This window comes from Lytechinus variegatus, chromosome 7, assembly GCF_018143015.1.
Source record: "Lytechinus variegatus isolate NC3 chromosome 7, Lvar_3.0, whole genome shotgun sequence".
NCBI classification, from domain to species: Eukaryota; Metazoa; Echinodermata; class Echinoidea; order Temnopleuroida; family Toxopneustidae; genus Lytechinus; species Lytechinus variegatus.
The window spans coordinates 1,528,409-1,546,982 of record NC_054746.1 but is presented as its reverse complement, the minus strand read 5'-3'; the positions used below and the strand labels follow the sequence as shown (position 1 = coordinate 1,546,982).

The 18,574-nt window shown below is 32.8% G+C and overlaps 1 protein-coding gene across 1 annotated transcript; it reads left to right on the top strand.

Annotated features, from left to right (window-relative positions):
* On the top strand, positions 1-15,541 carry LOC121418171 (ras-related protein Rab-15-like). Its single transcript, XM_041611893.1, has 8 exons — positions 1-82; positions 946-1,366; positions 4,007-4,067; positions 7,543-7,603; positions 8,736-8,813; positions 10,326-10,412; positions 10,864-10,929; positions 11,735-15,541. The coding sequence occupies exons 2-8, from the start codon at positions 1,243-1,245 to the stop codon at positions 11,882-11,884; spliced, it is 627 nt and encodes a 208-aa protein (XP_041467827.1). The 5' UTR covers positions 1-82; positions 946-1,242; the 3' UTR covers positions 11,885-15,541.
* Positions 15,542-18,574: the final 3,033 nt, after the last annotated feature.

Sequence of the window (18,574 nt, the reverse complement as noted above, 5' to 3'; positions counted from 1 at the left end):
TTAAAAACCCGGGCTAGAAAATATATATGGAGCTGCGCGTACTGGAACAGAGCGTGAATCTTGAATTTGAAGCAGTTGAGAGGTATGTAGGCTTGTATATATACTATTTTTTCTGTGTAGTTCGGCAATGTTTCTGAGGATATTCAAATATTTTGTCGGCTTTGTTTTTTTTTGAACGATAATCGCTTTTAACTTTAAGTCTTTGCTACCAGTACCACTGCACATATTGAAACGCCACCAGCAGATTAGCCGCCATTTACCAAGACACCACCAATGGGCGCCTGACTCACAGGTGGCCCTCGGTCTCCGCATGGTGTGAACGATGTTTCGGGTTAGTGGGCGGCTCCTGTGCTTTCGGATGGCACATTGAATTCCCTCTTCAATTTAAAACAGGAAATTCGTAGTTGTTGCCCGTTCTTAGCCAAATTGGTGGAAATACTCAAAGGGATGTTACTACACATGTTTCACAATTAAGCTTTAAAAAAAAAATTTAGCTGTATTAATATGATTAACTGGGATTTCATAGTAATAGTACTTTAAATAATGATAATAATAATGATGATGATACTATGATCATGCCATGATCATGGGCATTTGCATTAATTGTTCTAAGGGTCTATAAAGTTTATTAATGTGGCAATCACAGTTTACTTGATGATTAACTTATACAGTATTACATTATTTTTCACCAGACTATCATGCAGTGACAGATACATGTATAGTGCCCCGAATTCGCATTCTTCAATAATCGAGCTAGAGCTTGTTCAAACTGCAACTTTCATTTATTATTTGTTACTTAGTGGCATACTCAAACAACCAATCCTTGATTTTAATTTTTGTATTGTTATCATATCATCCAGTTGTTGGTAATACAGTTGTAACCTGTTATGCAACAAGTCCACACTCATTACATTTTTTCTTCCTTTTCTCCCCCAATCTGTACAGGTGCTGTTACTTGTAAGAGTCGTTCTCGCTTGGTTTTCGAGCAAGGATGTTTGTACTGCTATGTACTGAGAAGACTTGAGATGTTTGCACAGACAATCTAGTCTGGCTCTGAACAATACATCTTTCTCCTTCTTTATATGCTTTGAGGTTGAGACAAAAAAATCCTTCAAAATACTCCATTGTACAACTGATACAAGTGCAATTTCCCATGGATCATACATCTGCGCTACCTCGGTTATGCTTTGATATCATGCTATGAAATGAAAAAGTACTGAACGAGGACATTTTTTGGTCAAAATGGCGAAACAATACGATGTTCTGATAAGACTTCTAATGCTGGGAGATTCTGGTGTTGGTAAAACGTGTATGTTGTGTAAATTTACAGAGGAAGGATTCAGCCACACACACATTGCCACGATAGGTAAGTAAGACTCTTGTTTGTTTTTCTTTTTCATCTTATTATCTTTGTATTCAATTTGTGAGTCAGACATCATAGTGAGAGAGAGAGTAACAGTCATAGGTCTTGACTTAAATCTTATAAAGAAATGGAAGGTCCAATGGAGGATGAAGCCATGCCACTTTAGGATTGCAAAATTGATTAACCAATATACTGAATGTATCAAACAGGGTTTACTCTCTGAATTTAAATCATGTACATGTACTACAACGCATTGATTTGTACAGCTATTAAAGCATACATTGTAAAGTATGTACACTGATGAGTTTATTTTTGTCCATTCTGAGTTACTGGGTATTCAATAGTGATTAATTGCATTTCATCTGTTTAAAAATTCACAATCTGTGTCAGATGAATCATTGATCAAGATTTGATGTGCTATTTTGGGAACACTGATGATCAGAGTAGACCAATAGCCCCATAACCTATGTAAAACAAATTCCATGCAGAGTATGATCAGCATACACTTTTCATAGAATATTGTATGGTATAATTATTCTCACTATCAAAATAAAGTTTTTCTTTCATCTGATTGTGGATCAGAACTCCAGAACACTGTACATGTACGTACATCATCTAGCCTTTCAGCAGAATAATTTCGAAATCTCATTGTAATGCCTAAGTTACCATTTGATTATTTAGCTTATTCAGTTTCTTAAATTTTCCGATTAATTTTCATTTTCATACTTGAAATAGGATGAAAATATGAATTGAAGTCTTATACTAAACTAGTCTCTCTTAATGAAGATTGCAAATATTTTTAATTCTGGCAACTAACAACTGAGCTACTTGAGATTAGAAGACTAGATGCTGTTAAAGAACAATCCAATTCATATTTGCTTATCATTATTTAAATTCCTTGGTCGTTTGGATGCTTCTGGTAGACTACAGCTATTTTGATATTTGTTCACAAATGACTGTTCAAGTTATTTAACCCAGAGATTGAGGTTCTTAAATTGTGCCTTAATCATGGTAGGAAAAAAAACACAATTTCAGGGGGCTCATCTATCAAACATGATGCGAGGAAAGAAAAATTCACAATAAATAATTTTCCACATGGAAGGGTTTGGGTTTAATATTTTGGGTGTGTCACTTATAATGGAAATTAATTTAGTATGAAATTATGTAATTTGGAAAATGAATAGATGTGTCATCATGTGTGTGTGCATCTTTGGCTGTTGGCTGCTTGTATACAATTATGCGGTACATGTAGTTTAAGAAATTAAGTATTTCTTGGAAAATTCAGGAAAATGAAAAAAATGTAAAAAATAAAGAAAATAAATATACAAGTTTTGACAATACTATCAGGAATGGCGACAGCATCACTTTTTTTGTATTATATATTAGGAGCATAGGCGGTGATAGTGTGGGGGTCCTGCCCACCCCTCCCCCTCTAAATTTTTTGTTGATTACCATTTTTTTTTTGGCTTGTCAATTTTAATTTTCCTGGTATCGCATTGCAATTTACTCCACATTTTCGATAGACAGCCATGCATAAGCATATTTTTACATAGGACTGTACATTGCCTAGGGCTAGTTGAGAGCTTTTCTCTTATAACAAAAAATGCTATTCAAATTTGTAAAGCAAAATTATTCCCTGCTGATGGTAGTAGTATTATACTTAAATGAAACAGTATAAGTAGTATCAATTTTAACAATTCTGTATTGACAATGAAAAGAAAGTACCACTGACCATCTAAAAGGACTCACTCATGCTTGCTGAATCAAAACCTTCAAAGGATACTACTAAATAATGCACTCAACATATCAAAGGATTTTACATTCCAACTGAATTGTAAAGAGGAGTCAATGATAAGTAAATACCTGAGGGAAAGAGCAAAGAAGTGCTGTATTTATTTAGCTCTTGATCACTTAGTAGTATTACTGTTACTATGTCTACGTGATTTAAGAGTTGTTATGATCAAATTTTGGTGTCAAGTGTATGTTATAATGAATAGTTTAATTAGTTTTCCACCTGATTCAAAGAGAATGAAGTATAAATAAAAAAAAACAAAAGCAAGAAGAAAGAAAACATCAAAATAAGCAGACAAAATATGATACATCAACTACGTGTAAATTTACAGCGCCAAATCACACATTGAACCTTCATTTCCTAAACTGTTTCCTGCATTTAACCCAAAATGATTTTGCCACTCTGTATTGGAATATTCTTTAAGTTTCTCTTTAAACAATAGTAGATTATTATTTTGGGCTGAACTAATGGTTCGAAAATAATAATCTGTATTGGTTCGAAGTCATATATCTGTGAAATGAAATGTCTTATAGTACATTTGTGTCTCCGTTTATATAAAAATTCATGCTGAATATTATTAAATGATCTAAGATCAGGATCTGTTTTTATGAAAACTTTCATAATCCATTGTATTTTGTAGATCCAAAGTATAGATTTATGTTGCATTTAAAGGACTAACAATGTATGAATTTTTAACATATATTGTTTTTCTTCATTATAGAATGTATAAAGATTAATGGCATTCATAATTCTATATACCGTTGACTTTCTGAGAAGTCACTATCTTTAATATATAACATTCTCTATCAGCTTTTTACCTTGAATAATTGCTTCATTATTTTGCATCACAGGTATCGACTTCAAAATGAAAACCCTTGTGGTGGATGATAAAAAGATTCGCATTCAGATATGGTGAGTAGATCTGCGTATTTGATGAGTAATGGTATCTAGACAAAATATTTGCATTATCCCAGAATTCCAAGCATGCCTTCGATTGTGGAGGTCAGGGACTGTGATTGTTCGCATTGATTGTTCTGCATGGGTTCACCCAACACAAGTTCAATATTAACAAATGACTGACTGGGAGCTGTATATTTATGCAAAGCAAAGCTGTGAATTGTACTTTACTGAATACACGTATATTGTATAGAATGTTGATTTACGCTGCATGAGTACAACATGATTACGTTGTTTAGCCTTGGGGCATGAAAGATTCTTCACAATAGGGAAAAAGATCAGGCTTAAGCCTTATTTTATTTTGTTCCTTTGTTTTTCTGCCTTGTATTTTTTCAGATTATCTGCCATTGTTCAATATTATTTTCAATAGTGTAAACTTCTAAATTGATTTAAATGCAGGGTTTTTGTATGCTATAGCACTTCCCCGTTAGCACCCTTTACAAAAAGCGCACATTTCATTTGATTTTCTTAGTGTACATGATAAAATTAGTGTAATTATGTGCAAAAATCTGCATAGTCCATGGCTTTGTAGTTTATACCGTAGAGAGGAGACACCATAGTTTGTTGTCTTATGACGTTACAAATTTGCCTATTTTTATTTTAATGTATCATACAATACATACAGCTAGGAAATATAACTTGAAATATTGTACACTACTAGTACTGTATTTTCCATGACCTTGCTGTGCAATTTTTTTAATGTCCCTCTATAGAAAGTCTGTAGATTCAAAATAAAGTGTTACAAATTTCAAAGGGTTTAACTGATGATTTTTTTTATGCTTTTACGCCTTTTAGCTTGTCATTTACAAGACAAGCAAAGCTTAGATGTTTTATTTTCCATGGAAACATCTATCATTATATATTTTGGTTGAATAAATAATAATATATAATAAAGAATATTAAATAATATTGCAGGTTGAACTCGACCCTATTATCTGTACACTTTCTTGAACTGGCTTTCCTTAAACCAGTTTAAAGGGAAAGTTCACCCTGACGTAAGGTTATTGTAAAAATAGCATAAAAAATAATAAAGAACATTGCCAAAGGTTTGAGAAAAATCCATAAAAATATTAAAAAGTCATTAGAATTTAAATATGTGATTTGTGACATCATATATGAGCAGCATTCGTACATAGCGAATGGTAAAAAATAAATAAAATGTCATTTTCACAGAAAATTGAAAACCTGTTTTATATCCATATTCAAATCATTCCACACCCGATTATGAAGAGAAAACAAAAATTAGTCATCAGAAACCATTAAAGAATGAAATTCCTGCATTTTGTATTACATGACATAGGGGGCAGATGCTCGTTAAAGGACAAGTACACCCCAACAAAAACTTGATTTTAATAAAAGGAGAAAAATTCAACAAGAATAACACTGAAAATTTCATCAAAATTGGATGTAAAATAAGAAAGTTATGGCATTTTAAAGTTTTGCTTCATTTCACAAAACAGATATATGCACATCTCGGTCGGTATGAAAATGAGGAACTGATGACATCAAATATGAAATATTATTTTCTCGTCATTGTCATGTGAAATGAAGTTTCATTCCTCCCTGACACGTGGAATTCCATTATTTTAACATTTTGTGCTTCAGGCAAGGAGGTCCTTTAATCATCAAATTCATACAAATTGAAATATTGTATAATTCAAACAATAAAAAACAAAAGAAATAGTGAGTGAGTGACATCATCAACTCTCTAATTTGGATGTAACTGGCTCGTTCATATAACTATTTTGTTAAAAATAAGTGAAACTTTGAAATGTCATAACTTTCTTATTTTACATCCGATTTTAATGAAATTTTCAGCATTGTGCTTGTCTGATTTTTCTCTTTTGATTCAAATCAACATTTTTCTGAGGTGGACTTGACCTTTCACGATGTCACAAATCCAAAACTTAAAATTCTAATAACTTTCTTAATCTGTAATGGATTTTCTTCAAACCTTCACTAATAAGATTTAAAAAAAATTCTGCTATTTTTACAACAAACTTTTCTTCAGTGTGAACTTCCCCTTCAAGAAACCAATTCAGAATACCTAATGCTCATGAGCATTTGGCTCACACATTGCACTAATAGTGAAGTTGTGTAAGACATTCTGCCTGGTACTGCATTTTTACTATAATTGGCAGATCTTGTTTATCAAATGAGGTCCTCATAAAAGGGTGGGGGTATTAATCATCGAGTTTTCAATTTAAACAATCCATAAAAGCCACAATGGTTTTCATATAATTCATATTTTTTCTTACTTCTAAATGAGGATGATTAATTATTTTGATTTATTTTTAATAAAAACATCACCACATGTCAAAACATCTTTGATTAAGGAATATTTGTAATATTTGCTTTGATAACAATGGGTGAAGTCATGGTACACAGATCATTCATACACAGCCATGAATAAACAATATAGTTATTGCAATCAACCATTCAGGAATATCTTAATACAAATTTATATAGCATGATAAACAATGTTTATAATAGACTGGTAAATAAGTCATTACCTCAACCATTAAGAATTTTCTTTTTAATAAATTTTGTCATGATAAATAGCCACCTTCACCTGGTATAAAATCACCCTTGTCATAAAAGGTGTTCTTGAGCATTGACTTGTGTGTGCACTCGGCTTGAGAACTTGTTTACTGGTGTTATAGAATCCTCAAAGAGATTTTTACCTTGGTAAAATCTTGTTACTTATTTGGTCTCATAAATCGCCAAATAAATGTATGACTGAGTACACATTTTGCTCATATGAGCAAAGTATGAAACTATGGTAATAAATACCAAGATTTTACCAAGGTAAAAATCTAAAATCCTGCAATAATACAAGGAATTTCACCTTAATAAAAAAATCTTAACAATGTAAACACTGCTTTAGTAATACACACATTGCATGATATGTTGAATTTCTGTTCTCTTTGATACTCTTTGAGCAATGATTTAAAACAGTAGGGCATTACCAATCACCATCCAACATAAATTTTACATTTTATTACTTTTGTTAAACTACATGTGGTTGATTAAAACATACAGTTCTGAAGACGATAAGAACAATTTGTCGAAACATCTAATTTTAGTGGTCCTTTTCAGGACCAACAATTGCCCAAAATAGCTACATGGTGTACCATGAAACCCACTACACCTTGTACACTCTTTTTGGAAACATTCAGAAGGTACAGCTCTATTACCCAAGAATGCCAAGATACTTGTTCACTATTCACACAGCTCCCAACTATTTCTCAGCCTTCATGCAGTATACATTCTGTTTCTTATGTAACCATAACTATAATGTATTCCCTTCTTACTACAATTTGTTGTCTTGTATAGTATTTAAATAAATTGTTAATGGAATATTGGGAGGTGTCTTTAAAGTTTTTTCAGTAAAATTTTTTACTCTCTTTCTATTGATATTACCATACAGGGACACAGCTGGACAGGAGAGATATGACACAATTACAAAGCAGTATTTCAGGAGAGCACAGGTAATGTTTACATAGAAAATAGATCCCAGCTAGGCCTGTTACATACTAGTTACTATTATGGTAACTTTTCCATACAATGGTAACTACAGTTGTTACAGTGATCTACAGCCAATCAAAATCAAGGATTCCATGAAAGTTACCATTGCATGGCAAAGTTACCATAATAGTAACTTTTATGTGACAGGGTCCAGGTGATAAGGAGCCCAACACAAATCGAACCAACCTTGACAAAGACATACATTTGCCTTGATAGTTTCTGGAAGATGGCCCTTGGTGCCTCCAATATAGTATTCCTCACCCACAATGAATATATTTTTGGAGTAACCTTTTTTTTCAGTTCAAAACAAAATGCTTTATTAAAATACCATCCAAATCAATGCAAATATTACTGTATATGCCTAAAGGAACAAAAGCGGGACAGAAAAGTACATGTAATGGGTTATACAAAACCAATCTAAATGTTATCTGAATGAGGAAATCTCACCTCCTCCCCTTATTGATTTAAAAAAAAGAAAGATTTTTTTTTTCAAACTGGCATTTACCTATAATTTCATCAAAATTGGATGAAAAAAGATCACAATTCATAATGAAGTGAAATGAATATGAAAATGAGAGAGACGATGTAATTTACTCACTAACTTTATTTAAAGAATAGGTATGAATTGAAATATTTTATAGATTTGACATACCAAAGGGGACTCTTCATCAAATCAATTGATATTACAACAACAGAATTCAATATGTTTGTGGAAGAATCAACCTCTTGCCCATAAGCTTGATTGTTGCAGTATGACAGTATATATTTCTCATATTTCGAATCATAGTTAAGAAAGAAGGAAACCCTTTCAGAATACCATTTTGATCGTTTATGTATGTTTACTGTTCTTTTTCTTTTACATACCATTTTTCAATATTCTGGATACACTATATCTTGTTAAAAATACACATGATTGTAAAAAAAAAATGTGATCAGTTTATACCAAAATTCAATTTAATAACTTGAATGATTTTTAAAAATATTTTTTATTGCCCTAAATGCTGTTTGACTTCAATCAGTTTCTCAAAATACAGATTGATACCCAGTTTTACCAAAATAAAGGAAAAGGTGTATTTTTTGTATGTTTTGACACAGGGTATCATGCTTGTCTATGACATCACAAGTGAAACCTCATTCAGGAATCTCAGCAAATGGCTGAACATGATAGATGCGGTAAGAATGTAACAGTAGCAGATGCCCATGACTGGGTCCATCTCCTGGATGTTCTTTTATTATTCTATCCAAAATTAATCAAATCATTTATTGACTGGGTGCATCGGGAAATTATTGATTGGTCTACAACCACTTCGTCTACTTTCCGTTTGGTCTCATTCCTGATGGTATAATCCTACTTCATCTATTGCGAGTTTGTCTTCTAACCATTTGGTCTAATTAACATAGAACATTTACCATTTTTTTCAATTCCCAGTGAGGCTATACCAATTTGCTTATTATCTACTTGGTCTTACACGATTTAGCCTATATGATGAGATGAACCAATTTTCATTTTGACAAAATGTAAACTAATAAGCAGGCCAAGTGGAAATTAGACTGAATGAGAATTGGAATAATTGGTTATTAGACCAAATGCAGTGTAGACCAGATGGCAATTGGACCAAAATGATAGTAAACCAAACCAACTGCTTGTAGGCCAAGTAAATATAAACCCAAGTAAGTATCCCACCGCTGCCACCATATATCCAGTGAAACGACACAAACCAATACTAGAGATGCAAATCTAATCACAATAACTGTTCTTTTTTATCTACATTGCAGAATAACTATAATTCACAAACAATATATTGATTGTATAATATTGATGTATTGCTGCAGGTTTTGAGATGTGTCTAGTTTTAGTGGAGTTTATAATTATTTTAGGATAATACTGTCTTTGGGTTCAGCAAGTCGTGCCTTTGGTTGTAGTAGGTCCATGGTAGGAAGGAGGGTTATAGAATTGTATGATCGAGTACAACTCTTGAAGGTGCATGATTTACATTATGTTGAGCCTTCTTATTAGTATTACCTCAAGGCTATGAACTCACTTTTTTTGTTATAATTGAAAAAAGATGAAGAATCTCAATATTTACAATTATACATGTGTGTGAATTTTTTTGGTGGGTAAGTGAAAACTGCAAATGTTTAAAGCTTCAAAGTACCGCATATAACTTCAGTACTTTGTTTAAATGTACAGAATGCACTATATCTTATTTCAAAGCTTTCCAAGATATTTGGTTGAAACATAAATTGAAAAAGTTATTATAGGATTGTCTGATATTTCCTGATGGCCTTTTTGTGTAATTACTTTCAAATAGTGATGAATTTTATATCCTGGTATGAGTGTTCTAAATTAATATTATGCTGCATGGAATGCAATACTTGACGAACATATGCTGGTATGTGACTGCAAGAAATCTGATTCTGTTCTACAGAATCAGATAGGATCATATAACATTAATAAGTTGTATACACTAATAATAGTATACATGTAGTGCCCTCGCTCCAATAAGGAATGAGGTCACAATAAGACTACTGAACATCACAAGCCAATATCATATTATTCAGAGAAAAGGGACATTTTGAGATTTAGGGATGGCACTTCTATCAAGTATATGTGCAGTAGTTTCCTTGTCTAGATTCTAATGATGCGATTATTATCATTATATATTTACATATTTTTTTTTATAGGGTGCTGGTGATGTTGCTAAATTCCTGGTTGCTAATAAATCAGATGCATCGGCTCTCCGGATTATATCAAGGCAAGAGGGCGAAATGGTGAGGAAGGAGAAAAAGCTATTCATTACCAAGGTTTCTCTAATCAAAGTAGTTATCTAGCAAGTTTTTTTAAGTTTGATATCTGAAAAAATATTTAGGGAGTCAAGAATATTTGAACAATGTTTTTAAAATTGAAAAGAGAAAGACTTGCCTTTGGAACAAAATTTTATTTCAGGTGAAGCTTTGTATTCACAATGTATACACTGAGAGAATGAGTACTAAGTAGTCATGGAGATATTAAAATCTGTCATTTTGAGGTAGTTTATAAAAATTGTATTATACAATATTTGCATGAAAACAATGAAATAATGGAAACAAATAATAACAACAGAAGTTTGTCACTTTTCCTGCTTTGATGATTGAAATCAAATATCTGTTTCTATGATACTTTATTGATTATTAACATGATATATTTGATGGTTAGATTCATTTGATCTTCTTTTTTTTGCAGTTTGCAAGGGAGAATAACCTACAGTTTATAGAGGCTAGTGCATTCAGTGGAGATAATCTGAATGAGGTATAGTCAATTAAATACTTATTTTATATTTTAATATTAAGCGGGTTATATAATAATCACATTAGTAAATTCACATCAAATGATTTAAGCAGTCAAGTTCACTCCAGAAATAAGTTTATTTGAATTTTATGCTTCCAATTCAAATAAACTTATTTCTGGAGTGAACTTGACTGCTTAAATCACATCAAATGATTTAAGCAGTCAAGTTCACTCCAGAAATAAGTTTATTTGAATTGGAAGCATAGAATGTCGGATGATGTTATTACTATGTCTGTGCAACTGGACAATATTGATTTGTGCTTGTCTAATCTGTGGTCCGTTGCAGAAAGAGTTGCGTTTAAATGCAAGTAAAAAATCAATCGCAAGTCCCGAATGCGTGCTGTTTATTGGTTGAAAATCAAGTTGCGCATGATTTTTAGAGTTGCGATTGATTGCAACCCTTTCTGCAACGGGCCTCTGTGCTATCTTTTTAAAAGAAAAGGATCAGTTGTTTGTCTCCTTGCAAAAACGAAGTCGCTTGTCTCTGGATTTGAATGCTTCATATATATTTCATTTTCCTTTGTACACACATTTTTTTCTAAGTTCTGGCAAGCCATGTCTGAACATGCCTTTAATGTCTGTCTGTACAAATATTGTGTTGATTTAACCTCCGGCAGAGACCTCATCAAGGGTCCAAAAGAGCCCAAATCGAAGAGGGTCTGTTTCACATTGATTTATATAACCTGAATTACAGAAACCACTTATCTTTGTATACAGAAAAAAGGGGTATTAACAAATTTAATATCATGATTTTCTTTCCCATTAGGCTTTTGAAAGTCTTGTCAAGATTGTGATGGAGAAGAATAAGAAAGACATAGATGATCAGCTACAGAGTATCAAGTTATATGGAGCCAGAGAGGATAGTACCATTGATGGTGAAGTTGATGATGTCAAGACGGGTGGATGCTGCAGTTGATGTCAAGTCTCTCTTTATACTTAACTACCTGAAAAAAAATGCTGTGGTAACATAAGATGATGTATTGAAGTATCATGGATGTAACTTCTCCATATTTTTTAAAGTCACAGATGTGCAATAAGGCCTATGGTGCCTTTATAGCACACTATAGTTTTGTACAACCACTTTTATTTGAACCGTAATAGCATTAGAGATGACTTCTATTGAGGTAGTGTTTTTTTTAAGTGGTTCAACATACTTTGTATGAGCTATGCTTAACTGCATAATTACATGTATGATGTAGGTGTGGTAGTTGACTTGATATGAGTATTGCTCCATCTTTAGTTTCATTCCATTGTATTTCTTTCATGTTTTACACTCTATTAAATCTAAACTAGACTTTATTAAAGAGCATGCTGGTTTTCAGTAAAGCTTGAGGGAACAAGCATGCTGTCTGATGTAGATGTTACTGTGACTTAGATCTTGATAGAGTATACAAATAAACCAAGCTTTGAGAAAGTAGAGTGGACCTCATTCATCTGATGTTGGACTGGCAAATACTATTTTTTGTCTGTTTGCCATGAGGAAAATATAGATATATTGCCAGTCCAGCTGAGCTCCAAATAGTTTTACCCCAGAAAATATAGTACAAAATATATTTTGTCTCATGAGCACCAACTGACCAATCAATGTCATTTATTTAGAATGCTCATGAATATTCAATGAAGAATATTTTAAAGTCGTTTTTGTCAGTTCTTGAAAGGGATGAATTGCATAGGGGTCCTGATCTGGATGTCATTGTTTTCCCCTCTCATCATTCTGATCGACACTCTTTCTATATTGAGTTTATAGTTTTTTCTTATGTTTATAATTTTGACAAGATAATTTCTATTCTTTAGATGTAAATACACAATCTTTGCGTACATTTTTAAATAAGTGGAGGCTGAGGTGGAAGACATAGGGTAATGATGTAACTTGATTTTAAAAATGTATTAGGCAATAATAGTCTTTATTGGTATCATACTGGACAAGGTGGTTCACTAGTAGTGTCTGCTTCATGAAGAGGTCGAGGGCGTGATACCCGGCTGAATCTTACCAGATTTTTCAAAATGGAATCTTCTGCCTTCTAGCCAGGCACTCAAGATCTAGATAGAAATATGATAACAACATATTATGTTTGTTATGCAGGGCTCGCTGGTATAGAGCAGTTATATTAATGAAGTGGCTAACCAGTGTAAATAAAATGTTATTACTTATTATTATTATAATACCAGTTTTATTTTACAAAATTTTCTTGATTTTCTGAAACTGGTAACTCTGTTATTATGGTTAAGTACCCGCAAAAATGAATGGGCTCAGGTGATTGAACAAATTTGCTGAGCATTAGATGGATTAAAGGGAGACAAGAAACAAAAAGGCTCAAAACCTCTAAGAATTTATATTATATTAGAATTACATTGCCACTTGGAACTACATAGTATTATCAACTCCTTGGTATAATAGTACCTCATTATATCATCCTTTCTAGGAATACTTTTGTACATGTACAGAATCTCTCGATTGAATATTTTGTACTCTTTAATATGACTGCTCTTGGCACAAATTACAGAAGTCTAGATGACACCTTTTGGGATCACAGACAGGAATACTGCTATGAAGCCTCTATGTGTCTTTCACAGTAGCTTTCCTCCATTCCCTATGGTGATCAGTGATAAAAAGATGCTGTAGACTTCTGGAACCATTTGTAACTTGCCTAACCATATAGTAAGGTGCCTAAATGAAGTATTTTTCTATTATATTACATTTTGTTGCTTTTGTGGTATAAATTGAGAAGATAAGATGATTAATGCTTCATACCTTGATATGCATTCCACATGATAGTTTGCATGTCAAACAAAAATGCCAGCAGCATTATTGTCTTCAATGTAAATCTTAGTTTTCTCGTGTCCATACTCTATATTCATGCATTTTTAAGGTATGAGGTATTTGACTATTAGTAGATAATAGTCTTGTTGAATTTACCATTGCTAATAGCTTTATTATGGTTTTAAATACAGTACATCTTTTCCAGCGATGGTTTTAGTTTAGATGAGATATAGTTGGGCCTGGCCACCCAGTAGATTACATGCGATACACCTGGAAGATTAACAATAGATATGATCACATCTTTACTGATTCGTGCTCACTTCAGGAATGACAGTACAATTAGTCTGAGCTTATTTGATAGCACATATAGGGTTTTATCTTCAGTTTCCTTGATACGTGATAGCCTTTCACAGTGCAAGTCAGAAAGCTACATCACTTTTACCCTTGATTTAATCTAAATTTTACCAACAAAGCCATTTAAAGTGAAAAGTCAGCTTGGTTAATGTTGCTCTCAGGAAGGGGGTCTGATTAATTCACCAAACTGTTGATCAATATAAATATGTGCATTTATGAAGATTGGAGTTGTTGAAATGGTTCTTCCTAGAAGCCTTTGATCAAATTTTTTTGTCTGACTAGTCAGATCTGACAATATTTTTCTTGATTTTGGTTGGCTGTGAAATCCAGTTGCTATGGTAACTGATCAAACATTCAACAAATCTTTTCATGAAGTGATCCCCAGTGTATGCTTTCTTTCAAGGTCGTGTTTCATAAAGACCTGTAACAACAAATGCACAATTCCTTTGACAGATTCTATGAGCCAATCAAAATGAACAATTTCAGTAGCTTTTAACTGTTATTGCAAATTTGCTATTATAACAAGTTTTATGAAACAGGCCCAAGGTGTATATATAAAATTTGATCCAACTTTGATTATGCTGCTCTCTTTCACCTTGAAGAATCGAATGTTAACATTAAGAATATATGTTGCATTTACTTTAGCCTATGTTCCATTTTTTATAGATATTATACAAATAATGAATGTTTATGAGTGCAATGGACAGAATACTTCATGAGGTGAAAGATGAAATGATCCATTCAACAAGGCGTAGCCGAGCTGAATGGGTCATTCATTTCTTCTTTCACCGAATGAAGTATTCTGTCCATTGCACGAATGAAAAAAAAATTCATTATTTGGCTTATATGACACCTAAATATAGATTCTTTTTCATATAACATTTGTGAATTTCGATGCAAATTATGCTCATGCAGTGCAAGCTCGGTCTGTCGATTATCGCGTACATACAACATGCGCACTGGAAATACAAGCGGTGCCTGCAGTCTGGGTTCGCGCATGCAATGGACAAAATCATATGGATCCAAAATTGCACGATGCATATATCTAAAATTGCACGTTTGTTGACGTCATTGTAAAATGGGCTGAATGATCGATATTGACCAACAAATCAAATGACAAGGATCTATCTAGGTGTCATATAATGTTCGATTGTTTTGATTAAGAGTAGATAGTTGTACTTACTTTTTCAAACTATTTGATTTTAAAGGAGAAAATGTGAATCATTGATGCCTTTATGAATTTATAATTACAAAATTATGAATACTTTTTGAGGGCTCATTTTTTCAATGTTAAATATGAACCTTGAACATTTTCATTTGAAAAGTACTGTGCAGTCTTTAGGTATCTCATCCTTGTGATCTTATTAGTAATTACACTACAGAGAGGTGTGAATTAGTGTTCATAGGTTGTAGCACAAGTATATGAGCTTTTGTTTAGGAACTTTTGATTGTATTAGCATTTGGAATATATTTTTGCATACAATCAGCCTTGCTATGATCAAACTTGCACAAGTTGCAACATTTCATACTGCAAGTGTGGGATATTTTCGTGGTGTTGAAACTTCACAAATTTTGAGCAAAAAAATACACCACTATTTTAAACATGTACTTGAATTTATGCAGTGATCAATCGTTAAATTTCATTGAGCATGAAATTATATTGTGTGAAAGTTTTTATTTGTTATTAGGGATCTAGATCTATCTCTCTTTATTTTAAATTTTGCCGTAATTCATGAAGATTCCACATGTCCCATTAAAATTTACATCTGCAAGGTTGATAACAATTTTCTTTAAGTCAGAATGATTTTATACAGGGGTTTGCTGATTTAGAATGCATCATTTAAATGTTGGGGTTTTGTGCAATTTTGTAACAACTATACATGAATTTGTATATTAAAAAGAGAAACCTAGAATCGTGTGGACCGTCTCATACCTCTTTAGCTAGAAATGTTCCACCACATGCATATATTAATAGATATTGAATATTAAAAAGTTGTCATATATAGATCAAGAAGCAAGTAGTCTGCTGTGCAAACCCTTCACTTGACTAAAGTGGTTTGAGTGCAAAGCTCAAAATGACTTGTGTACATATAGAAGGTCCCTCTCGCTAAGGGTTAAATCGAAACTGTAAGTTTTATATGGTAGTCTTGTTTGAAGACCCATGTTTTGGTAAAAAATTCCATCAGGATCTGTTCGTGCAGACTAATTAGAGAGGGGTAATGGCGTAGGATATTGGTCTTTATACTGACAAAAACTTTTATGAGATTTTCAGCATTAATTTTTGTGTTCAGTACTTATAATGTAAATGCGAAACTATGAGATAAACCAAGGAAATTCAATTTGCACCCAAAACTTATTAACAAAATTTTCATCTTATTTGTATTGTTGTTTTGTTTTTGTATTATTGAATACTTTGTGGTCAAGACATTTTACACCATGGACAATTCCATACAGAGATGCCTTTTTGTATGTCTGATTCCCAACTTTTTCTGTAATACTGTTACTCTCTTTATGAACCACTGCACTCGTAAGAGCATTAACAACACTTCATATGAACTAGAAAATTAAAATGTATCATTTCAGGGAGATCCCACTGTAAGGTAGCTAATCCGGTTCCAGTAAGTATTTTCATAATCTGATGTACATACTGTATGGAATTGTCCCATCTATGGGTACATGTCTTGAAACAAATATAGTACTACTGTTAAGTTGTTAGCATGCTTTGTGAGGGTAAGTCATGTCCACAATTTTAATGAATTCATACATTGTACAAATATCCAATGAATTAAACATTTAAATAATTATTTCTCTTTCAATTTGTGAAAGTTTTACCAAATTAATATGGAAAATATCATTTCCAAAATGCCAAATAAATTGTCTTCCTGAAGTTCCTGTCAGAAGTATATAGTATAATAAAGATATATTAAAAAAAACCAACTATTTCGTTGTGTTTCTGTGTGTCCATTAATTTTTTTCATTTGAAAAGACTGTCATTTCCGACACTTCCCTAAGTGTAGCAATCAAATTCTTTTGTCAAAGTTAGGACAATTTTCTTTTGTGTGTGTGTACTAATATATAAAGTGGGGTGGGGCACAACTCCTTAGAACATAAACCTCAAAAAATACCTAGTAAACAAACGGCATTTAACATGAGTATACACTGCAGTTGGCTTTCAAATACCTCTGATGAAAGTACTCGATCAATTTACTCCCGAACAACAAAATAGTGAACATCTATCTTGGCCAGTTCTGAGCCTTAAGGACATTGGTTTTCATCTGTATATAAAAGGGGTTGGTCTCGCTTGGTCTTCACCATTTACTTGAGGGTTCTCAGCTTTTCAAGAAAACAGAATTCCTTTATTTTTTCCTCATGAAGTTTAAAAATTCCCTGATAATCATTAAAACCCATTCCCAGTTTTTCTGATTTGCTGCAGTGAATTACATGTATTTTCAGTACAAAAACAATAATGTAAATTTATTAGTACCACCATAACCAGTCATTCAATGGATTTTGTTTTGATATGCAACAAAATATAACGTAGTCTGACAGACAATTGTGCTTTTGACTTTTGGGCTGATCTAAATTCCCTAATTTTCCTTCATTTGAGGCATTTTCCCCCAATTTGAGGTATTCTAATAAATCAAATTCCCTGATTTTTTCCCAGACTGGAAACAAGTAAAATAATTCATCCTGATTTCCCTGATGGGCCGGGAACCCCGTTACTTAGTTTCATGTCTTCTCTGTTCTTCCCTTCTCCTCTGACCATCCATCTAATATTCAACTTTTAGGCCAATATTCTCAAGTCCAGTATTCTGGGTCATAGTCTATGTTAACTTATGGAAAGCCAAAAACGTTTTACTTTTTTTTTAATTTTAAGTTTTTTCCCCATGATTCAATAGAGAAGAGAACAATTTTATTCATCATTCCCACAGAGTTATGACCAAAGAAGCATCCAATGATATGTGAAAGTGGACCTCTACCTTTATACTTATTCTGCTCTTGGCTTTCCATAGTTTACTTAAAGTTAAGACTGGAAGCAGAGTAATTCAGAATGAGGGCCAAAATAATCCCTTCAGAAATTCTTCCTCACAACAATTTACCATCTGATCCAGTTCTTCGGAACCCCTACAATCCTCAAGTCTTCACACACAACTTTATCAATTGCCTTCCTTCCATCCATCCATCATCCCTCCCCTCCCCTCCATCCATCCATCATCTCTCCATCCTCCATTTATCCATCCATCTATCCATCCATCCATCCACATTCACTTTTGATCAGTACTGATAGTACATTAGTAACATCATTTAGTAGTATATAGTCATGATTGGATAATGGGGCCATTACAGAAAAGTCAATGTCAAAGTAATTTTACCATCAAATGGCAACTACTTTGGTTACAATGCTAAAACCTATACAGCTGAACAAAATGATGGATTCGAGGGAAGTAGCTATTGGAATGCAAAATTAACTTTTTATGCAATGGGTCCCAG